This window comes from Arachis stenosperma, chromosome 6 (genome assembly GCF_014773155.1).
Source record: "Arachis stenosperma cultivar V10309 chromosome 6, arast.V10309.gnm1.PFL2, whole genome shotgun sequence".
In the NCBI taxonomy this organism is placed as follows: Eukaryota; Viridiplantae; Streptophyta; class Magnoliopsida; order Fabales; family Fabaceae; genus Arachis; species Arachis stenosperma.
This window is the reverse complement of record NC_080382.1, coordinates 14,733,636-14,752,333: the sequence shown is the minus strand read 5'-3', so window position 1 is coordinate 14,752,333 and position 18,698 is coordinate 14,733,636. Positions and strand designations below refer to the sequence as shown.

At 32.2% G+C, this 18,698-nt stretch overlaps 2 protein-coding genes across 2 annotated transcripts; one reads left to right on the top strand and one right to left on the bottom strand.

The window, feature by feature from the left end:
• Positions 1–2,865: 2,865 nt before the first annotated feature.
• LOC130935440 (uncharacterized) lies at positions 2,866–4,396 on the top strand. The gene is made up of 3 exons (XM_057865188.1): positions 2,866–2,965; positions 3,827–3,934; positions 4,020–4,396. The coding sequence occupies exons 2-3, from the start codon at positions 3,841–3,843 to the stop codon at positions 4,166–4,168; spliced, it is 243 nt and encodes an 80-aa protein (XP_057721171.1). The 5' UTR covers positions 2,866–2,965; positions 3,827–3,840; the 3' UTR covers positions 4,169–4,396.
• A 762-nt stretch (positions 4,397–5,158) lies between these two features.
• LOC130935439 (leucine-rich repeat receptor-like tyrosine-protein kinase PXC3) lies at positions 5,159–9,119 on the bottom strand. Its single transcript, XM_057865187.1, has 3 exons — positions 8,891–9,119; positions 5,993–8,599; positions 5,159–5,893 (listed from the first exon to the last, which is right to left on the bottom strand). Exons 2-3 carry the CDS (start codon positions 8,538–8,540, stop codon positions 5,568–5,570), a joined length of 2,874 nt encoding a protein of 957 aa, XP_057721170.1. The 5' UTR covers positions 8,541–8,599; positions 8,891–9,119; the 3' UTR covers positions 5,159–5,567.
• Between the last annotated feature and the right edge of the window lie 9,579 nt (positions 9,120–18,698).

Genomic DNA, 18,698 nt, shown 5'->3' with positions numbered 1-18,698 from the left:
AATTCTGTACATCTAACAACTGTTTTTTTTAATATTAAATTTATATTCCTTTATTATTACATTAGTATGTTAATCTCTCACTAATTACTATACTGAGTTTTATGAAAATAATGACTTACTAGGTTTGATATTAAAGTAATTTAGTTAAAATTATGTAAATCAATGATAACTAAAACAAAGAAAAGAATGAAAATGAAGCATACAGTTGAGATTATTGAAAATTATAGATTGAAATTACTAAATATGAAAAAATTTGTTAGAGAATTCTTAATCATAGATGAGATTACAAGAAAAGACCAAACAAAAAAATATAAAATAAAAATATATTACATTTAACCTAAAATATTAACATATTAAAGATAGAGATCTCTCTTCTCATAAACTCCACTTCATTTTATTCACTTTTATTTGGGATTTGGATTTTTTTTAATAAATAATTTAATTATTTTATTTATCGAAATATGTAATTTGTAGTATATCACTTGATTTATCTCGTGTAAACGAGATAATTATAAATAGATAACACTAATAATTATATCTCTAATATTTCCTAAACTTTCATTGTACACATTGTACAAATATTCCATTGGCTCCTCATACTTTTTAATTATAAATATATACTGTAAACGAGATAAGCCAAATTTTATTTTGGACTTGTCTCTTTTGCAAAGGAGATATATCGTATTATTATAAAAAAACGATTACAATAATCCAAATTTGTAATACTTAAAACGTATATAAAAATTTTATTTAAATTTATTTTTAAATTTATAACCGGTACAAGAAATAGGAATATTTAAATTTTTTATATTTAGAAGAATACATAAAAATTTTATTTAAATTTATTTAACTTTTAATCTTTTTAATTTAACATATTCTTCCATCAATTATTTAAATTTTTTATTTATTGGTTTTTTTTCCTCTCTGAATTCTATTTAAAATACCTGCATGCTAAAAAAATTAAAATCCTGGTTTCAATTTCTTGTACTCGTACGTACTCTCACTCCTGTTCTTTGCTCTTCTAGAAAACGTGGGAACATGTTTCAAATTTACTTGATTACATGATTTGTTTAATTTTGTTTCGGTCTCTCTCTAGATTAATCTCTTTTGAATTACTTGATTTGTTTAATGTTGTCAATTTACTTTTATTCTAGGATGGCTGATTTCAGGATCTAAAATCCAAAAGATGATAATTATACACTGGATTGTGATAAATCAATTCATCAACGTAACAATTATAAGATTTCTAGCAATTCATTTTCATACCGCTGTCTCACTAGACCATCCTTTGTTGGGAATTGCCGTGGCAGGGCAACAGTTTTTTATGCTTGCATCGTGCGGGAAATATTCTCCAACGATGTCAAGAAGTCAATAATGGTGCTGGTGCAATCAACATGGTGTATAGTTCAGATATAATTTTGAGAAAAGGTAACAATTGTTCTGTGCCATATCCTAAGCTTTTTAAATTGATCACTATTTCATTATTTGTGTTGACAGGTATAGTAGAGAAAAACAGAATATAATGTGATCAATAAAAATACATTTCAGTTTATTAGTAAGTTAAAATTTCGGTTTATTTATATTTTTGCTTTAGATTTTTTCAACAAAGTTAAAGAAGGATTAATTTTTAATTTGTTTTATGTTTTATGGAAGGAATAGTCATTTTTAGTTTTTCAAAGCAAATTTTTTTTTCCAACAATGGAATATTTAGAAGAGTACATAAAAGTTTTATTTAAATTTATTCAATTTATTGATTTTTCTTCTTTGAATCCCTATCAATTAGATTTGAAATCGTCCATTGTTTTATTTAAAGTAATTTTGTGTTAAAAATTTAAAATATTGGATTAATGTAGAGATTCTCGCTCTTTATTCTTTTTACTGTTTCAAATTTTCTTGTACTCTCTCGTACTCCCGATCTTTGCTCTTTTAAAAAATGTGGGAACGTGTTGTTTCAAATTTTCTTCAGGAAATAGTAGGTGCTTTTAAATATATCGATTTTTTTGAATTAATCTAAAACAAATCATTAATATTTTTATTATTTTAAAAATTAAAATTTTATACTTTCAAACATATATCTCGTTTATAATATAAACGAATTAATTATGAATGTTAACGAGATATATAGAATACGTTAATTTTTATGTATCAAAGTGTCTTATCTTATTTAAATAAAATATCTTTATAATTAATTTTCTACACGATAAACAAAATAAATAATAAAATGTAAAAACATAAATTATATTTAAATTATATATATATAATAATAAATAAAATATTTAAAATATTTATTTAAAAAAATTCCTTAGAATTTTCCTTCACTCCTACCATAACTCATTTTTTTTTGGGACTTGTCAAATGAATGATATATATATATATATATATATATATATAAAGAATTTTCCTTCACTCCTACCATAACTCATTTTTTTTTTGGAACTTGTCAAGTGAATGATATATATATATATATATAAAATAATATCAAATAGAATACCTTTTATATCAGCGACAAGTGTAAATAAATTCGTCGTGTTTTTAGAATTTTTTATTCTTTATGAACGAAACATGTAAAACCGATGTTTAAAAAAAATTAAAAAAATAAAAAATTTAAATTAATTGAACTTTTCATAGTAATATAATTTAATTTTAATACACCAAGACGGACGTAAAAACTTACACATGAATATTTAGTCATATTTATTTCTGTAGATAATATCAATGTAATACATAGTTGAATAGTATATTAAAATTAAATTTTAATATTAAAAAATAAAAAACTAGAAGCCCATATAAAAAATGGGCCGAGTTGGAAGCCATATGAATAATGGGCCGAATGGGAAGCCCATATGAATTTAGAAGCAGCGAAAGATTTCCATTAGCTGCGTCTCTTTAAACTCAATCATCGCTGTTTACTGTCTCTTCCACCATTCTCTCATCAGATCTCAAGCTTCTTCCCTCAGACCCTCAGGTACCGTTACCAACTCGCTAACCATAATCCTAATCCTACTTTTCCCATTTCTTGTTAAATGATTGATTTTTTAGATATTTGTATCCGGAGGTTTTGATTAAGTAGTTCTCATACAATCTGACCCTATTTATCGTTTCCAAAATTTGCCCTAAATTTTCATTTATTTCCCCTATAGATGTTTTGTTATCAGATGTATCTAATTTTGGTGATTTTGATGCTCCGTTACGTTCACATGGAAACTATGATTTGAACGCAAAGCTACCCGTTTTAAATTCTTATATTCTGTAAATGTCGTATTTAATATCAGTGATGCCCTTTAGACGGAGAAACATAAAATTCCCCTTAATTCCATTATGTGCTAGATTGGAGAATGCATAATCCACCTTCTGTTATGTGTAGACATAATCGGTGTTTTGGTTTCTGGGCGGTTATAGATGTTAGCAGAGTATTTTTTTCACAAAATTCAACTGAAATATCTCAGTGCTTTGACGTATTTAGTTACTGTAATTCATATATTGTTTCATGTTGATCCTTGTAGTGTTTCCCCGAGCCCAACATTTTGGTTTTATTTTTAATCTTATGTGTGGCTAGAAATATAAAGGATATTCACTATGTGTTGTTGAGAATTTATATAGGTTATTATATTCATGGGTGACTAGGAATTCAATTGTTCTAACATGGCGGTGGTTAATGATCCGGTGCATTTAGAACCTATGGTTATATTTGAAATGGGTCTCAACTTGTCGACTTTACAATTTTGATATATTATCTGTTGCATTGTTTGATTTGGTATCCTCTCTGTTGAGTTATTCCTGATGTTTTGAGTTTTGGCCCTACTTAATTAGTTACTGTTTTGTGCAGTTTACTCTCTAATCATGTCAGCCAAGTATATCATATCTGCTATTGTTGGATCATTTGGAATTGCATATGTCTGTGATTCTATAATTTCAGACAGAAAGATATTTGGAGGTAGGTAGTGCTGCCGTAAGAATTAATCTGACCTGTGGCCATTTTTAGCTGATTGTAATTGCTAACTCCTTTTTTGTTGGTTCAGGAACTACCCCTGGCACTGTTGCAAACAAGGGATGGTGGGAAGAGACCGACAAGAAATTCCAGGCATGGCCACGCACTGCTGGTCCACCAGTGGTCATGAACCCCATTAGCCGCCAGAATTTCATCGTGAAGTCTCGTTCCGACTCTTGATTCCTGAATTTTGTTAATTGATTTTTAGTTGGCTGGTTCACCTTGTTCATGGGATCCATGAGCTATATGTTTGAGGCTATACTCTTGTAGTTCAATTAGTGATGCCTACTCTTTCATTACCGACCTTAGTGTCGAATGTTTTTATGTCTAAATAAAATGTTACTGATGAAATCTTGAATTGATTGATACGTATTCTTGGGTTGGAATTATAAATTTGTTTTGCCTTTACCATCCCACCATGGTATCATTAGGAATCAATGACTACAAATATGTTTGGTAGGGATGTGGAAAATTTGTCATAGTAATTTTGGTCAGAGACGATGTTAAGTATGTTGAGAAAAAGGATAAGGTTATTTATGAGGCTTTAATGTAGCTGCTGCTTGACTGGTTTACCTCTCCTTTATAATTAAAGAATAGTTATTTAAAAAATAAAAGAAGCAAAGGATAACTTGATGTGTTTATATTATATCGACTAATTCAATTGGATCATACCATAAGTAAGGAAGGATTGAGTCCTACCTCAGGAAGAGCAAGAAGCTAACCTTGGTTCAAATGCATTGAGTACAATATGAGTTGCATATATGAGGCAATTCTCTCTCTTTCTGTCTGTCTTTGAAGGAGATGGTCAACACTCCACGAGGCTTTAACAGTGGTAGCACTTAACTGGTGCCTTGCCTCCTTAGCCATGGATTGGGGAGTAATTGTTACATTTCTTTTAAACCGTGTATGAATGTCAAACTCTATCTGTTTTTCTTTTCCTTTCATAAGTTGGAGTCAGTATCATCTCTTGTTTTAGACTCTCATTCTAATTTTGCTGAAACTATATTTGGCCATGAAAGAGTTGATTCTTTGTTAAAACAAGAATTTAGTTCTAAGTATGGTGTTAAGAAATCTGTATTTTTCCATATTAGATGGGGTTGTGAAATCACTTCAGTGCAATGACTAGAAACACACAAGGCTCTGCATGCATGGACAAAGTTCAGATTTACAATATGCATCTAAAAAAGAAAACAAGTAGAACCTTCAATTTCAATGGGAAGAGATTAAAATTGAAATGGATTCATCTCCCAAATGAGTAAAATACAACATGAAAACTGCTGGCTAACTCGTGAAAGAAGGAACTGATATATCATGCCTCAAGTTCTCTTCTTGCTTCTGTTACCTCTCCCCAACCTAATTCTTTGGTCAAACTAGAAAGATGAAGATCTACAGTGCCAATGATATTAATTTTACTTTGACACAACCTTCATCTGTTAATAATTCCTGATACAAGATTACTATTCCAAGTTGCAAGTTTGAACTCATCAGTTTTCTGGTAGCCAACTAGCCATGATAGTTTCACATTCATAAAGCCTTCGATGGTGTAGACGGAATAGAAAACTTGGGCGGCTTGCTGTCCTCAGTTTTGCTTTATCTCTCGGAGCATTTCAACCACATTCTTCATTTTTGGTCGCTTTGCCGGCGTGGTGTCCGTGCAGAGCAACGCAACCTTAAGAGCAGCAAGCATTTCTTTCCTCCAACCAAAGGATACAGTGCTGAGCCTTGCATCCAGTATCTGCTCTGGAGTTTCCCCTCTTACCGGAGCACTTTGAACCCATTTCACCAAATCTACGCCTTCACCGAAATCCTCATCCACTGGCAGTCGAGTAGTAAGGATTTCCAACAGAACAACGCCATAGCTATAAACATTTCCCGGTGCTGTAACTTGCATTGTATAAGCATATTCTGCAACACAGAACAAATGTAACATGAAGCTCACAAAACACACTAAATAGGAAGAAATATAGAATCATAGCAAGAACTGCATGACAGAAAATAGTATACCTGGTGGTATGTAACCGAAGGAACCAGCAACTGCACTAATACTGGCCGTGCCCTTGGTTGGATCAAGGAGTTTGGAAATCTCAATCTCACCAACCAATGGCTTGAAATTTGCATCTAGAAGTACATTGCCAGAAGAAATGTCAAGATGGATAATTGCTACATGATGAAGAAAAGCCAAACCTTCTGCGACTCCAATGGCAATGGATAGCCTAGAAGGCCAATCAGGCTGATATTCTGGTTGCCTTGAAGATTCATGAAGAAGCTGAGCCAGTGTACCATTTGGAAAATAATTATGCAAGAGAAGAGCAACATCTTCATATATAACATAGCCAACTGGTCGCACTAGATTATCATGACAAACTTTGCTCAGCCTTTCGAGTTCTCTAATCATCTTGTTCTGGTGGTTCATTATTGTCTTGTCGACGGACTTCAGTCTCCTTACGGATAAGACCACTCCAGAAGGCATGATGGCCTTGTAAACAGTGCTGAAAGTTCCACTACTGAGCTTATTAGAGTCTTTCAGAGTCGCTTTAACAACAGCATCAAGGTCTACTGCTTGTTTGAGATGATCAACAAAAATGCTCCCAGCTATTATAGTTGGTTTTTCAGTGGTTCCATCGTCTATGATCCCGGCAGCATCTTTGGCTACTTTTTCTTGCCTCTCTCTGATCATAAAAAGCAACACAACTATAGTTACCGACATAAAAACTGCTAAACCAGAACCAATTACAGCCAGTATGATTCTGTAAGAAACCCTGTGATGGTAGGCCTTGTGATCATCATAAAGATCTCCGCATGAAGAGTTCAGTGGCTCTCCGCAAAGCCCTTTATTGCCGATGAAACTTGAAATAGGACTCTTCTGAAATGGTACAAATTCTGGTACAGGGCCTCCAAAAAGATTGTTGGAGAAGTTGACCTCAATCAAGCTCAACATTCCCTTAAGCTCAGGTGGTATATTACCCGAGAGCCGGTTGTTTGAGACATCGAGGGAAACAAGTTTGTCCAGTCTTCCTAATTCAGGGGGCAGTGGTCCATGAAGATGATTGAAGCTCAGATTTAGTGCTATCTGTAAGTTTCTAATGTGGCCAACTTCAGGAGGGATAGTTCCAGTCAAATAGTTGCTGCCCAATTGTAGTTCAAGAAGTTTTGCACAATTTCCAATTTCATGAGGGATCTCTCCTCTTATGGAATTCTGACCCAAGAGCAAGTACTGCAACCTAGAAATATTGCAGATTTCACTTGGAATTGTCCCATTGAATCTGTTGTTGCTAATATCAAGCTTGTTAAGACTTTTGCAACTCAGAATCGACCTTGGGATATCTCCAAACAGGCTATTTCCAGAAAGAATTAGTTCCTGAAGGTTCATAAGTTTTCCAAATTCTGCCGGAATTGCTCCCATAAATCGATTTGAAGCTAAATTCAAGAGGGTAAGATTCAAACACTGAGCAAATTCAGACACTACTTCACCGGAAAGATTATTATTGTCGGCCTCAAAGTAGGTTAGGCTACTAAGATTTCCAACTGTCTTTGGAATATTACCTACTAGATGGTTGTTTCCGATTCGAACACTGGAAAGGGCATGGCAATTCCCAATTTCCTGAGGAAGATCACCACTAAAATTATTCTGGGTGAGAACCAGAACTTGTAGCTTCCCTGGGACAAAAATGCTTGCCGGTATAGGGCCTTCAAGCTGATTTGAGTGCAGGTTAAGTATTTGAAGATCCGGAATTGAGCCTAAATTATCCGGAACCTTGCCACCTAAACGATTCTCATAAGCAGAAAAAACCCTCAGGTTGGTCAAATTGCCCACCCAAGAAGGTATTAAACCACTCAAATGATTACTAGAAATTTGAAGATCTTGCAAATTCTCTAAGCCATGAAGCTCTATTGGTATCTCTCCAACAAGCACATTACTAGAAAGGTTCAATGATCTGAGGCTTTTGAGAGCACCTAATTGCGGCGGAATTGAGCCTGAAAACTTATTTGAAGACAAATCTAGGACTTCAAGATCAGATAACTTTCCAAAAGCAGGAGGAATCAATCCATCAAAGTTATTATTTGACAAGTCAAGCCACTTCAATGCTTTGAGCTCAGACATCAAAGTAACATTACCTCGAAGGTTCCGGTGAGCAAGATCAAGCTTCTCCACCATTGAATGATTACCACAGCTTATTCCTTGCCAATTACAGTAGTTTGAGTTGCTGGAATCCCAGCCAGGAACTCCAAGCTCTTTGTTGATGGCAAGTAATATAGCTTGGTCTTGTAGCTGAGCATTAACAAGGTTAGAGTTTGAGAGATACCAACCTAGCAGAAGATGCAAGAAGCACAGAATTTCCATCACCGAACACTGTTCTCTGCTGAAGTGAAGTGCTTTTAGAGCTTTCACCCCCCACATTCTCAACAGCGTTCTTCCAAAAACAAACCCCAAAACTGTGATCAATGCTCTGCCACAACAACAACAACAAAAATTGCAACTTTCCTTCACAATGTACCTTCCCTTTTTCTTTAATGTGGAGATTTGGAAAGAGATGCCACAAGTCGAAACCATCAAAAACCGCTTGCTTCAATGAAAAATCTTTGGAAGCTTTCTAGTAGTAATAGATAGCCCTGAAATGCAATAACCCCAGATCAGAAACCAACATTTTGAAGAAAATAAAAGATCCCCATATGCTACTACCAAGAACTGTTACTCGCCAGTGCTACTCCCTAGAAGAAAAAAGACATTTTTATTTTCAAGAGAAAAAAAAAAGAAAAAGAAAGAAAGCAAAGTTCCCAAAAAAAGGAAAAAAGGTTTAACTTTGAGTCGGGTCCAAAACTAAGGCATATCTGAAGCAAGAAGAAGAAGGACAAATTCAAAAAGAGAAAACAAAAGGGAATAGTGCAGTGCATGGTGCATACTTTGGCAGCAGAAGATAAAAGTGATGGAAGCAACAAAAGCAGAGAGAGTAGGCAGAGTGATTGATAAGTGTGAAGCAATGCTGAGTGAGTTGAGTTGGTGACGAAAATGAATGAGAGAAGGAGGTACAGTGCTCACGGAGCAGGTGTTTCTGCTTCCACCAGAGAGAGAGAGAGAGAGAGAGAGGAATTGTTTTAGTGTGTTGGCAGTGTAAAAATGGCGTTTTCACGAGAAATGAATGCAGCGACGAGAATGAATGAATGAATTAGCTGAGTTTCTTGCTGATTAAAATTCTTTTAAGTGCAAATTCATGGTAACCATAAATGAAATTTTTTTACTTTTTTCTTTATATTAGTGCATGTATAATAACCATGAATATGTAAATTTTACAATAGCTTAATTTTGATACAAAGTAAAATTTGGGTCATTATTTTATCATATCTGTTATTTTAAAAAATATGTATATGTTAATATAAAAAATAATTATTTTTATTGATATATTAGACTATTTTATTTTTGCATCAAAATTAAATTTATTTTAAAAAAGTTTTTTATTTTTAAATGTTTAGGTAAATAAATAAAAGGTGCAAAAAATTCTAGTATTTTCTATGTGACTACTAGGGGTGTGCATGCAGGGGCGGAGCTAGATAAAATATTAGATGGGGGCCAAAAATATTTATCCAATAAACTAAGACTAAAATAAAATTTTAAGGGGGGCTAAACTAAAATTTACATATAATTTACATGTAAAAAATTAAAATTAGGGGGGTCATCGCCCCCCTTTCCCACCACCTAGCTTCGCCCCTGTGTGCATGGGCCGGGTGAAACCGGGTTTGATGTGACCCAGACCCGGCCCGAAATATGTACCGGGTCCATTTACGAGACCCGAACCCGACCCTAAACCCGATGAAATCTATACCATTTCGAGCCACAATTATACCGGGTGAAAACCGGGTGAAAACCGGGCCGTTAACATTATATTACCTTGATACCTTCTTGTAAGTTAGCATGTAAAAATATCCAAATTTCCAAAACTCCAACCATTATTTGACATGGTAAAATCCACTTAGAAAAATATAACAAGAACCAACTCTTCTCTAAAATTAAAGCATAACCATAATCAATACTAATATTACCTAATAACACCAAATATTTAAATCAATATAAATAACACAATATTATGCATTAGTCTAAAGTCTTATGCATTTTAAATATAAAACATTAACTTATAGTCTTATATATAATGACTAATAACACAAAATATTAAGGTTTACAATACTTAAATTCCACATAATAATAGCCATCATCCATCACTAATAATACAAAATATTTATTGTGTATGGTGACCGGGCCACCGGGCCGATTTCGGGTGACCCGAGCTATGGCCCAGACCCGATCCGAAATAATGACCGGGTCTATTTTTGAGACCCTAACCCGGCCCTAGACCCGATGAAATCACACCAAATTAGCCCCTAAAGTGTTCGGAACCGGGCCGGGCCATGCACACCCCTAGTGACTACATGTGGGCCATATCCTTCTCCAAACACACCACTTGTGTGTAGTGCATTCAACAAGGGAGTGAAGGGACTCACTAATCTATACCTATCATATGTTAATGAATTATTGTTGTTGCTTACATTTCTTTTTTTTTTATCTTTTTTAATTTTTAAATGGTGTTTAAATTTCAAGTGATAAGCAGCATGTTGTTTTTGGTGTCAGTGTTACACTTACAACAAGTGAGATGTACTTTTCATGGGGAGATGTAAATCATTTCTTTATGAGTCAGCAATTAAAATTATTATTAATATAAAATATATATTAAAATATAGATATATATTAAAAATAAATTAAACTACATATATATTTATATATAAATATATTAATGATTAATTTTAATGTATAAATAATATTTTTGTAAAGAAAAATAATTACGGAGTGAGTATAATAATGATGTATTAGTTGTAAATTTGTAATAGTTTTCCTGCTTAGATACATGCTATGGGTTCTGCTATGTATCTGATGTTTGGCACTTTGGGTTAAGATTTTTTTCCCAACTAATAATGAATCATTATTCTACTATTTACGTGGATTCATAAAGATTGTAGGATTTGTTTGGCTCAATTTTCTTTAAAAAAACAATATACTTTTTTAATGATTTATTTTAAAAAATATTTTATTAAATCACTCTTCTACTTCAGCCCATGACAACAATAAAGACATCTCACGGCCCACAAATTCAGTAGGAGATGCCATGAATTGACTTAATTGTTGAGTTGCATACATGATGTCCGGTCGAGTAGTGGTGAGATAGATAAGACGGCCAACCAAACGGCGATATACAAAAGGGTCGGATAGCAGGGGACTTTTGTCTTGATATAGTCTTGTGGTATTATCCATTGGAACAGAAGCAGGTTTAGCACCTAATAAACCAGAATCCTCTAAAAGATCAAGACAGTATTTTCTTTGAGATAAGCAAATTCCCTTTTCTGATTGAGCAACTTCAATACCCAAAAAAATATTTTAATGGGCCCAAGTCTTTAATTCTGAAGTGTTGGTGCAAAATAGACTTAATGGTAGCAAGTTCAGAAATGGAATTACCAGTGAGAACAATGTCGTCAACATAGACTAGAAGGATAGAAATTTGATCACCAATGAATTTAACAAATAGGCTATAATCAGATGAGGTCTGCTGATATCCATGAGATAGCAAAAGATGAGAAAGTTTGTCATACCACATACGACTAGATTGTCGTAAACCATACAGCGACTTTAGTAGCTTACAGCATTGATTCGGTTGAGGAGATGTAAATCCGGGTGGTAGAGTCATATAAACATCCTCAGAAAGATCCCCATGTAAGAAAGCATTGTTGACATCCAACTGATGTATGGGCCAACGCTTCATAGAGGCCAATGCCAAAACTAATCTGATGGTGGCAGGCTTGACAACAGGGGAGAAAGTTTCTAAAAAATCAACACCTTCAGTTTGAGTGAACCCTTTAGCCACAAGGCGTGCTTTATATCGATCAACTGAACCATCTGGCTTGCGTTTGATGCGATAGACCCATTTACAGCCAACCGGCTTAACCCCTGCAGGGCAATCAACAAGACGCCAAGTTCTGTTCAGCTCAAGAGCATCCAACTCATCTTTCATAGCACTACGCCAATTAGAGTGTTGATTGGCGTCCTTAAAAGACTTTGGCTCAATGTCAGAATGTAGAGATAAAAGAAACCTTTTATGTGGAGATGAAAGAGAAGAAAAAGACATCACTGAAGATAAAGGATACTTACACTTTGAGGGAGATTGATTTGTAGAGATGAGAGAGGAATTACACAAGTAATCAGAGAGATATGCTGGAGGTCGGTGAGGCCGGTCGGAATGACGAGGATGGGGTTGCTCAGGTGGTGAAGAAGGTGACGGGGGATGAGAAGGTGATGGTGGATTGGTGTCTAGTGCGGAAGGAGAGATGGGTGTCTGTGTTGAAAGTGATTCGATGGTCATGGGTTCAACTTGGCTAGGTAACGATAGTGAGGAAGAGGGAGAGGTTGTTGGAGAAAATAAAGAACTAGGTGGAGTTGGGTCAATGGGTATAGGTGAGGGTTCAACTGGAAGACTAACTGAATCTTGTTTTTGAGAAGGTGTGTTTGGTAATGTTGGGCTGAGTGTATGGAATTGGACATTTTTTGTGACTAAGGGCAAGATCATTTCATAAAAAATCACGTTTCTAGAAATCTCAATTTTTTTATCTTCTAAAACATAAATAATATATCCTTTAAAATCACTCTTCTACTTCAACCCATGACAACAATAAAGACATCTCACGGCCCACAAATTCAGTCCAACAGAATATACAAATTCAATTATAATTTTAGTCTTTATCTTATCTTATAGTTATCTTTATCTTTATCTCTATTTTATCTTTATCTTATCTTTTATCTTTCATAGACTAATGCTCTATATATACTTAGTTTTACCTTCATAGTGAACAATTCAATCAATCAACAATCAATAAAATTTCTTCATCTTTTCTTTTCTTTCATTATTATTCTTTCACAATTTTATTATCTTTGTATACTCTTTCCGTTTTATTATGGTATCAGAGCTCCTCTTGAGCTCTGCTGACATCCATGGATCAAGGAGAAAGTGCACAACAGCAACTTCATTCGGAGCCTCTCTTGGACCTTTCGTCAATCCAACACTTTTCTTTCATGGCACTTCCTTTCAATGAAGAAGCTCGTCCTTCAAACAAACTTGAGCTTTTGCCAAGTCCAACTACCCATTATCTTTGTTCTTTCAATACTTTTTCTACTGTTAACAATTCTTCAAATCGAGATTCATTCTTGAATACTTGGATCATTGATTCTGGTGCCACAGATCACATTGCATCAAATTTGTCTTGGTTTATTTCTTACACACAAATTTCTCCTATTATTGTTCATTTACCAAATGGTTCTCAAGCTACTGTTTCTTATAAAGGCATCGTTCAATTTTCACCATCCTTAGTTCTTCATGATGTTCTTTATTTACCTCATTTCAACTTTAATATTATCTCTGTTTCAAAAATTACTTCAGCACTCACATGTGAACTCACTTTTTCATCTTCTTCTTGCACTTTACAGAGCAACAATTTGGGGACGATTGATTTGGCCAGAATGAGAGAGGGATTATATGTCTTTGAACCCAATTTCGGTAAAAATTCATTCACTACACACTCCATAAATTCCATCCAATCTCCACCCATTACACCTTCCAATATATGGCATTTTCGTTTAGGACACCCTTCTGGACAAAGACTTAATCATTTACATAAACAATTTCCTTTTATCTCTATGCATCATGATGAGGCTTGTGACATTTGTCATCTTTCTAAACAAAAGAAACTTCAATGGATACTAAATGTGTTACAATTTTTACGCATCTCCCCTATCCGCCCACCAGTTTTATATTGTGATAATTAGAGTGCTCTTCATATTGCTGCTAACCCGGTTTTTCATGAACGAACCAAACATTTAGAGGTTGATTGTCACTTGGTTCGACAAAAAGCTCAAGCTGGAGTGATGAAACTTCTCCCAATTTCCTCTTCTAGGCAACTAGCCGACATCTTCACCAAGCCTTTATCTCCTCAACCCTTCCATCTTAATCTAAATAAGCTTAGTATTCTTGACATCTTTCATCCTCCAGCTTGCGGGGGCGTATTAAATCACTCTTCTACTTCAGCCCATGACAACAATAAAGACATCTCACGGCCCACAAATTCAGTCCAACAGAATATACAAATTCAATTATAATTTTAGTCTTTATCTTATCTTATAGTTATCTTTATCTTTATCTCTATTTTATCTTTATCTTATCTTTTATCTTTCATAGACTAATGCTCTATATATACTTAGTTTTACCTTCATAGTGAACAATTCAATCAATCAACAATCAATAAAATTTCTTCATCTTTTCTTTTCTTTCATTATTATTCTTTCACAATTTTATTATCTTTGTATACTCTTTCCGTTTTATTAGGTCTCCCAGTCAACTACATGATCAAAATTTTCTGCTTCACTAATAGTAATGACTACAGCATGTTACTTAGGTGCAAACTCACATTTAATTATTCTAATTAGTTTCTAGAATGCATGAATATAATATATAAGCCTCTTTAATCATAAGTTCAATTTGGATGAGTAGAAATTCAATCATGTTTGAAAATAATAAGAATTTGGAAGATAACATTAATTATTAGTAGAAATTGTGATTATGTATTATTATAGAATCAAACATAACTAAAAAATAAACTAAATATTTGGCTTTGTATTTTTTTTAATTGTGTTTAGTTTATATTTTATATATGTCATTAAATTACATTATACTCGATCTACTTGTAAAAAAAAATTTATAAGTTATATATGAAAGCGATATCTTAACATGTATGCAAGAAAATGGATTTGAGGTTTGTATCAGACAGATAATTTGTTATACTCGGTTTAAATCACAGATTGTGATTAAGTACACCATATATAAAACCTTTAATGGTTCCATCTCCAAGTTATAATGTCAATTATAAGGTAATTGGATTGTATGTAATTTTGAACTTTTCTTAATTCATATACAAAGATTCAAGTGTAAACTAAAAGAGTTTACATTATTCTTAAATTAGATACTTGCATTTGTATAACTTCTGAAATAAAGTAATTAAGTTAAATTATGATTGTTGATAGAGCAATTAAGGTTATGATTAAGCAATCAAATTAATTAAACTATCCATTAAGTCTTCCCTATAGGGCTTGATTTCCACCTCTCTCCATTCATGCAAGCCTTATTTTTATTAATTAATTTATTTATTTTCTCCCCTCTTCTGCAGATCAGACATCACTACTATATATGCAGAAACTCTAACACCTTATTGGATTCTCTGCAATATTGGGAAAGAAAATTTTATTGAATCTCTACAAAGTATAATACTCTTTTTTGTTTTATCGTTTTTAATCTGTTGTTTTCATCTATGTATTTTTAGTATATAACTAGATTACTAAATGTTTCTAAATAAAAAGAACAATGGGAATAATAAGGAAAAAATCCAATAGAATGCAACATTATAACAAGTGGCATCATCATAATTTAATATATGTGCCTTCTCTAGTGTGTATTTTTAAATTAAAGTATTCATCACAATAATTAGCTACAACATTAACAAATCATGCTTAGTGAAAGAAAAAATTATTGGGAATCAACTTTTAGTTACTTGATATTAATCAATTTAGAATTTAAAATTAAGAGTTTATGATTTAAAATTTATAATTTAAAATAAATAAAATAATTTTAAAAAATTAATTAATATTAATTAAAATGTTTAATTATCTAACTTTATTCTTAGTGAAAAATCAATGTACAATGTGGTGTCAAAAAGCATACTTTAGAAAGCACATTTTGTCCTTTAATTGTTCCCACAATTGTAATCATCATTACCTTCATTGATTACTAAACAAGTTACCACTATACTTTGTGCTAGGCATTGTATTATTTAATATAGAAATAGATATAAATATATAAATATGGATAGAGATATAGATTCACTACATAAAAGTTTTGTACAAAGTCAATTACAATGAATATGCTTGTGGACCATTGGCCTGCAAATAAAGCGGAGAAAGAGGAAAGGTGTTGATGTTTTTGCTTACAAACCATAATATATATATGAAAATTACACCGAAAATTTTGAAAAAAAATCCATCAAAAGGCAAAGGGAGAATGAGCTCAAAAGTGAATTTTATATACATCCATTAATTATAAGGATTTTGATGGATGTAAATATAAATTTTACAATGAAGGGTGATTTATTTCTTGATTAATTTTAAAAAAAAAGTTTATATTTTATTTTTGAGTATATTAATACAACCAACAGTTAAACATTTAAGTATATTTTATTTTTGAGACCATTAAATAAGTTTCCTATCATGGTACTAAATTACTAATGTGATTCCTTTTGCTCTTTTGGTCATTTTATGCACAAAGAAACAAAGAACAAAAATAGAAAAAAAAAAGATGCAAATTAGAAAATTGAATTATTTCTTAGGGAGAGTGGGGGCCCTTAAGAATGGGCAAAGGAGGATGCATCTTGAATACAAGTAGGACCAAAAAACAACAAGGGTGTGGCCACCTCTCTATCATATATGAAGAAAATTTAGGTAAGAATGCAACCTTATATGACCAATTATATTATTGATGCCTACTACTTCGTTTCACTTTTTTTTTCCCCATGAATGTTTACTAATAATGATTATTATCACTTCATTTATTCGTTTACAAATATTACTTCCATAAAAAACAAAAAATATTTGAGAAAAGGATAAATAGGTCCCTGACCTTTTGTCCTGCGAACATTTTCGTCCCTAATCATTGAAAAATACTTTTAAGTCTCTGACATTCACAAAATTTGGACAGATCAGTCCCTGACAGAGGCATTTGAAGATCAGAAATTTAAAAATATTTTTCAATGATTAGAAATAAAAATGTCCACAAGACAAAATATCAATAACCTATTTGTCCTTTTCTCAAAATACTAAGATGAAATCACTAAGTTGTGCATATAGCAAAATCATGCCATGATTTATGATTATCAGCAAAACGGGTGTCATCTTTCAATAACAATAAAAAAACAATACATAAATTTAATTTTGATACGTTGTCGATGATATAAAATAATTTTATATGTATTAATGTATATTTAATTACGTATTTCAACAAAAATAATTAATTTTTTATTAATCACATCATAAATAATTATTAAAAAAATATAATTAAAAAATTATATAAAATATTTTACATTAATATCAAAATTAAACTCTTAATATATAATCCTAAAGATATCCACCACTATTTATATAAGTATTAGATATCATTGCTAAAGATGCCTAATATTTCATATCTTGAAGAGATAATAAGGATGATAACAAGTTAATACTTATATAAAATATTTATAAATATTATTTACTTATTATGACATCATTAACACTATTTATTTATTATGACATCATTAACACAACATAATTAAAAAAAAAGGAGAGAAGAGAAATTAGTGAGAGGAACCCTGGCCTCCAAAATAAAATAAGACTTGCACTTTATGAAGACATGACTCCACTCTCCTCCTTTGCATTGTAGCAATAAGCATGTGCATGGATGATGGGGTGTGGGAGAAAGTGATGATCTTGGTGATTTTATTGTCATGCATATGGCCCCATCATCCAAAAAAGTACTGAGAAATAAAAAGCATATGATATGATGGTATCTTATAGTGATTGAGATTGGGCTCTCTCTTTGCTAGACATGCATTATTACCCTTCTATCTATCTTTTCTTGTCTCACCCTCTCTCTCTCTCTCTCTCTCTCTTATTTGGAACTTTCTTAGGTTCCCCAACCCCATATTACTATCTCTTTTTAATTATTGCATGTGAATTGTTTGTTGCCACCCATAAGACATTGAAGAAAAGATTGGGATGCATGTGTTAATCCAATTCTTTAGTAAGTGATAATAGGAATTGAATATTAGCAATTTAATTAAGGAAAAAAAAAGTAAATTTATTAATTAGTTAACACAAAACTGGAATTTACTCTTTTTTTTTTTGGCAGTCTAGAAGTGACCAAATTTCATCGGTTTAAACTTTAATGTCTAAACAATTAAGTTAATTTTGGAATAATCAGTTTAAAATGTATTTTAAGAAAATTGACTAGTAAAATACTATGTAAATGATCTCTTTTCATTCTAATTTCTACCATTAAATTTTTATGCTACTACTATGTTGTATTTTTCGAACAATATTCTCAATTCATGCGAAGTAAATTGACACTCCATAGATTACAATAACACCAATTTTTTTTTTGGGTCATGACATTAACAGCTCTATGTCTCTCAATTCATTGTACCAATCTTTTTGGTTTTATGCATTGGATCCATATTAATACTAGTGTAAGTCATGGGCCTTTGGACTTGCTTTTTCCCTTAACTCTCTGTGGGCTGAGGGCTCTAACGAGGAAAAGTTTTACTAAAAATTTATTTTACTTTGAAGAGAGAAAAGAGATAATTATGATTTAATAATTATTTACTAAATTTGTTTGCTTGAAGATAATAATTAAAAATTATTAGACAGTTTAATATATTTAATTAAATTAATTAATATAATATATAATAATATTTTAAATATTATTTTCACATAAAATATCATTATGTAACATAGATATAATATCATTATTGGTGACTAATCTATATATTGCATATTTGCAGCAATTATTAGTTTATTATCATTGACGTTGATTGATTCTATACA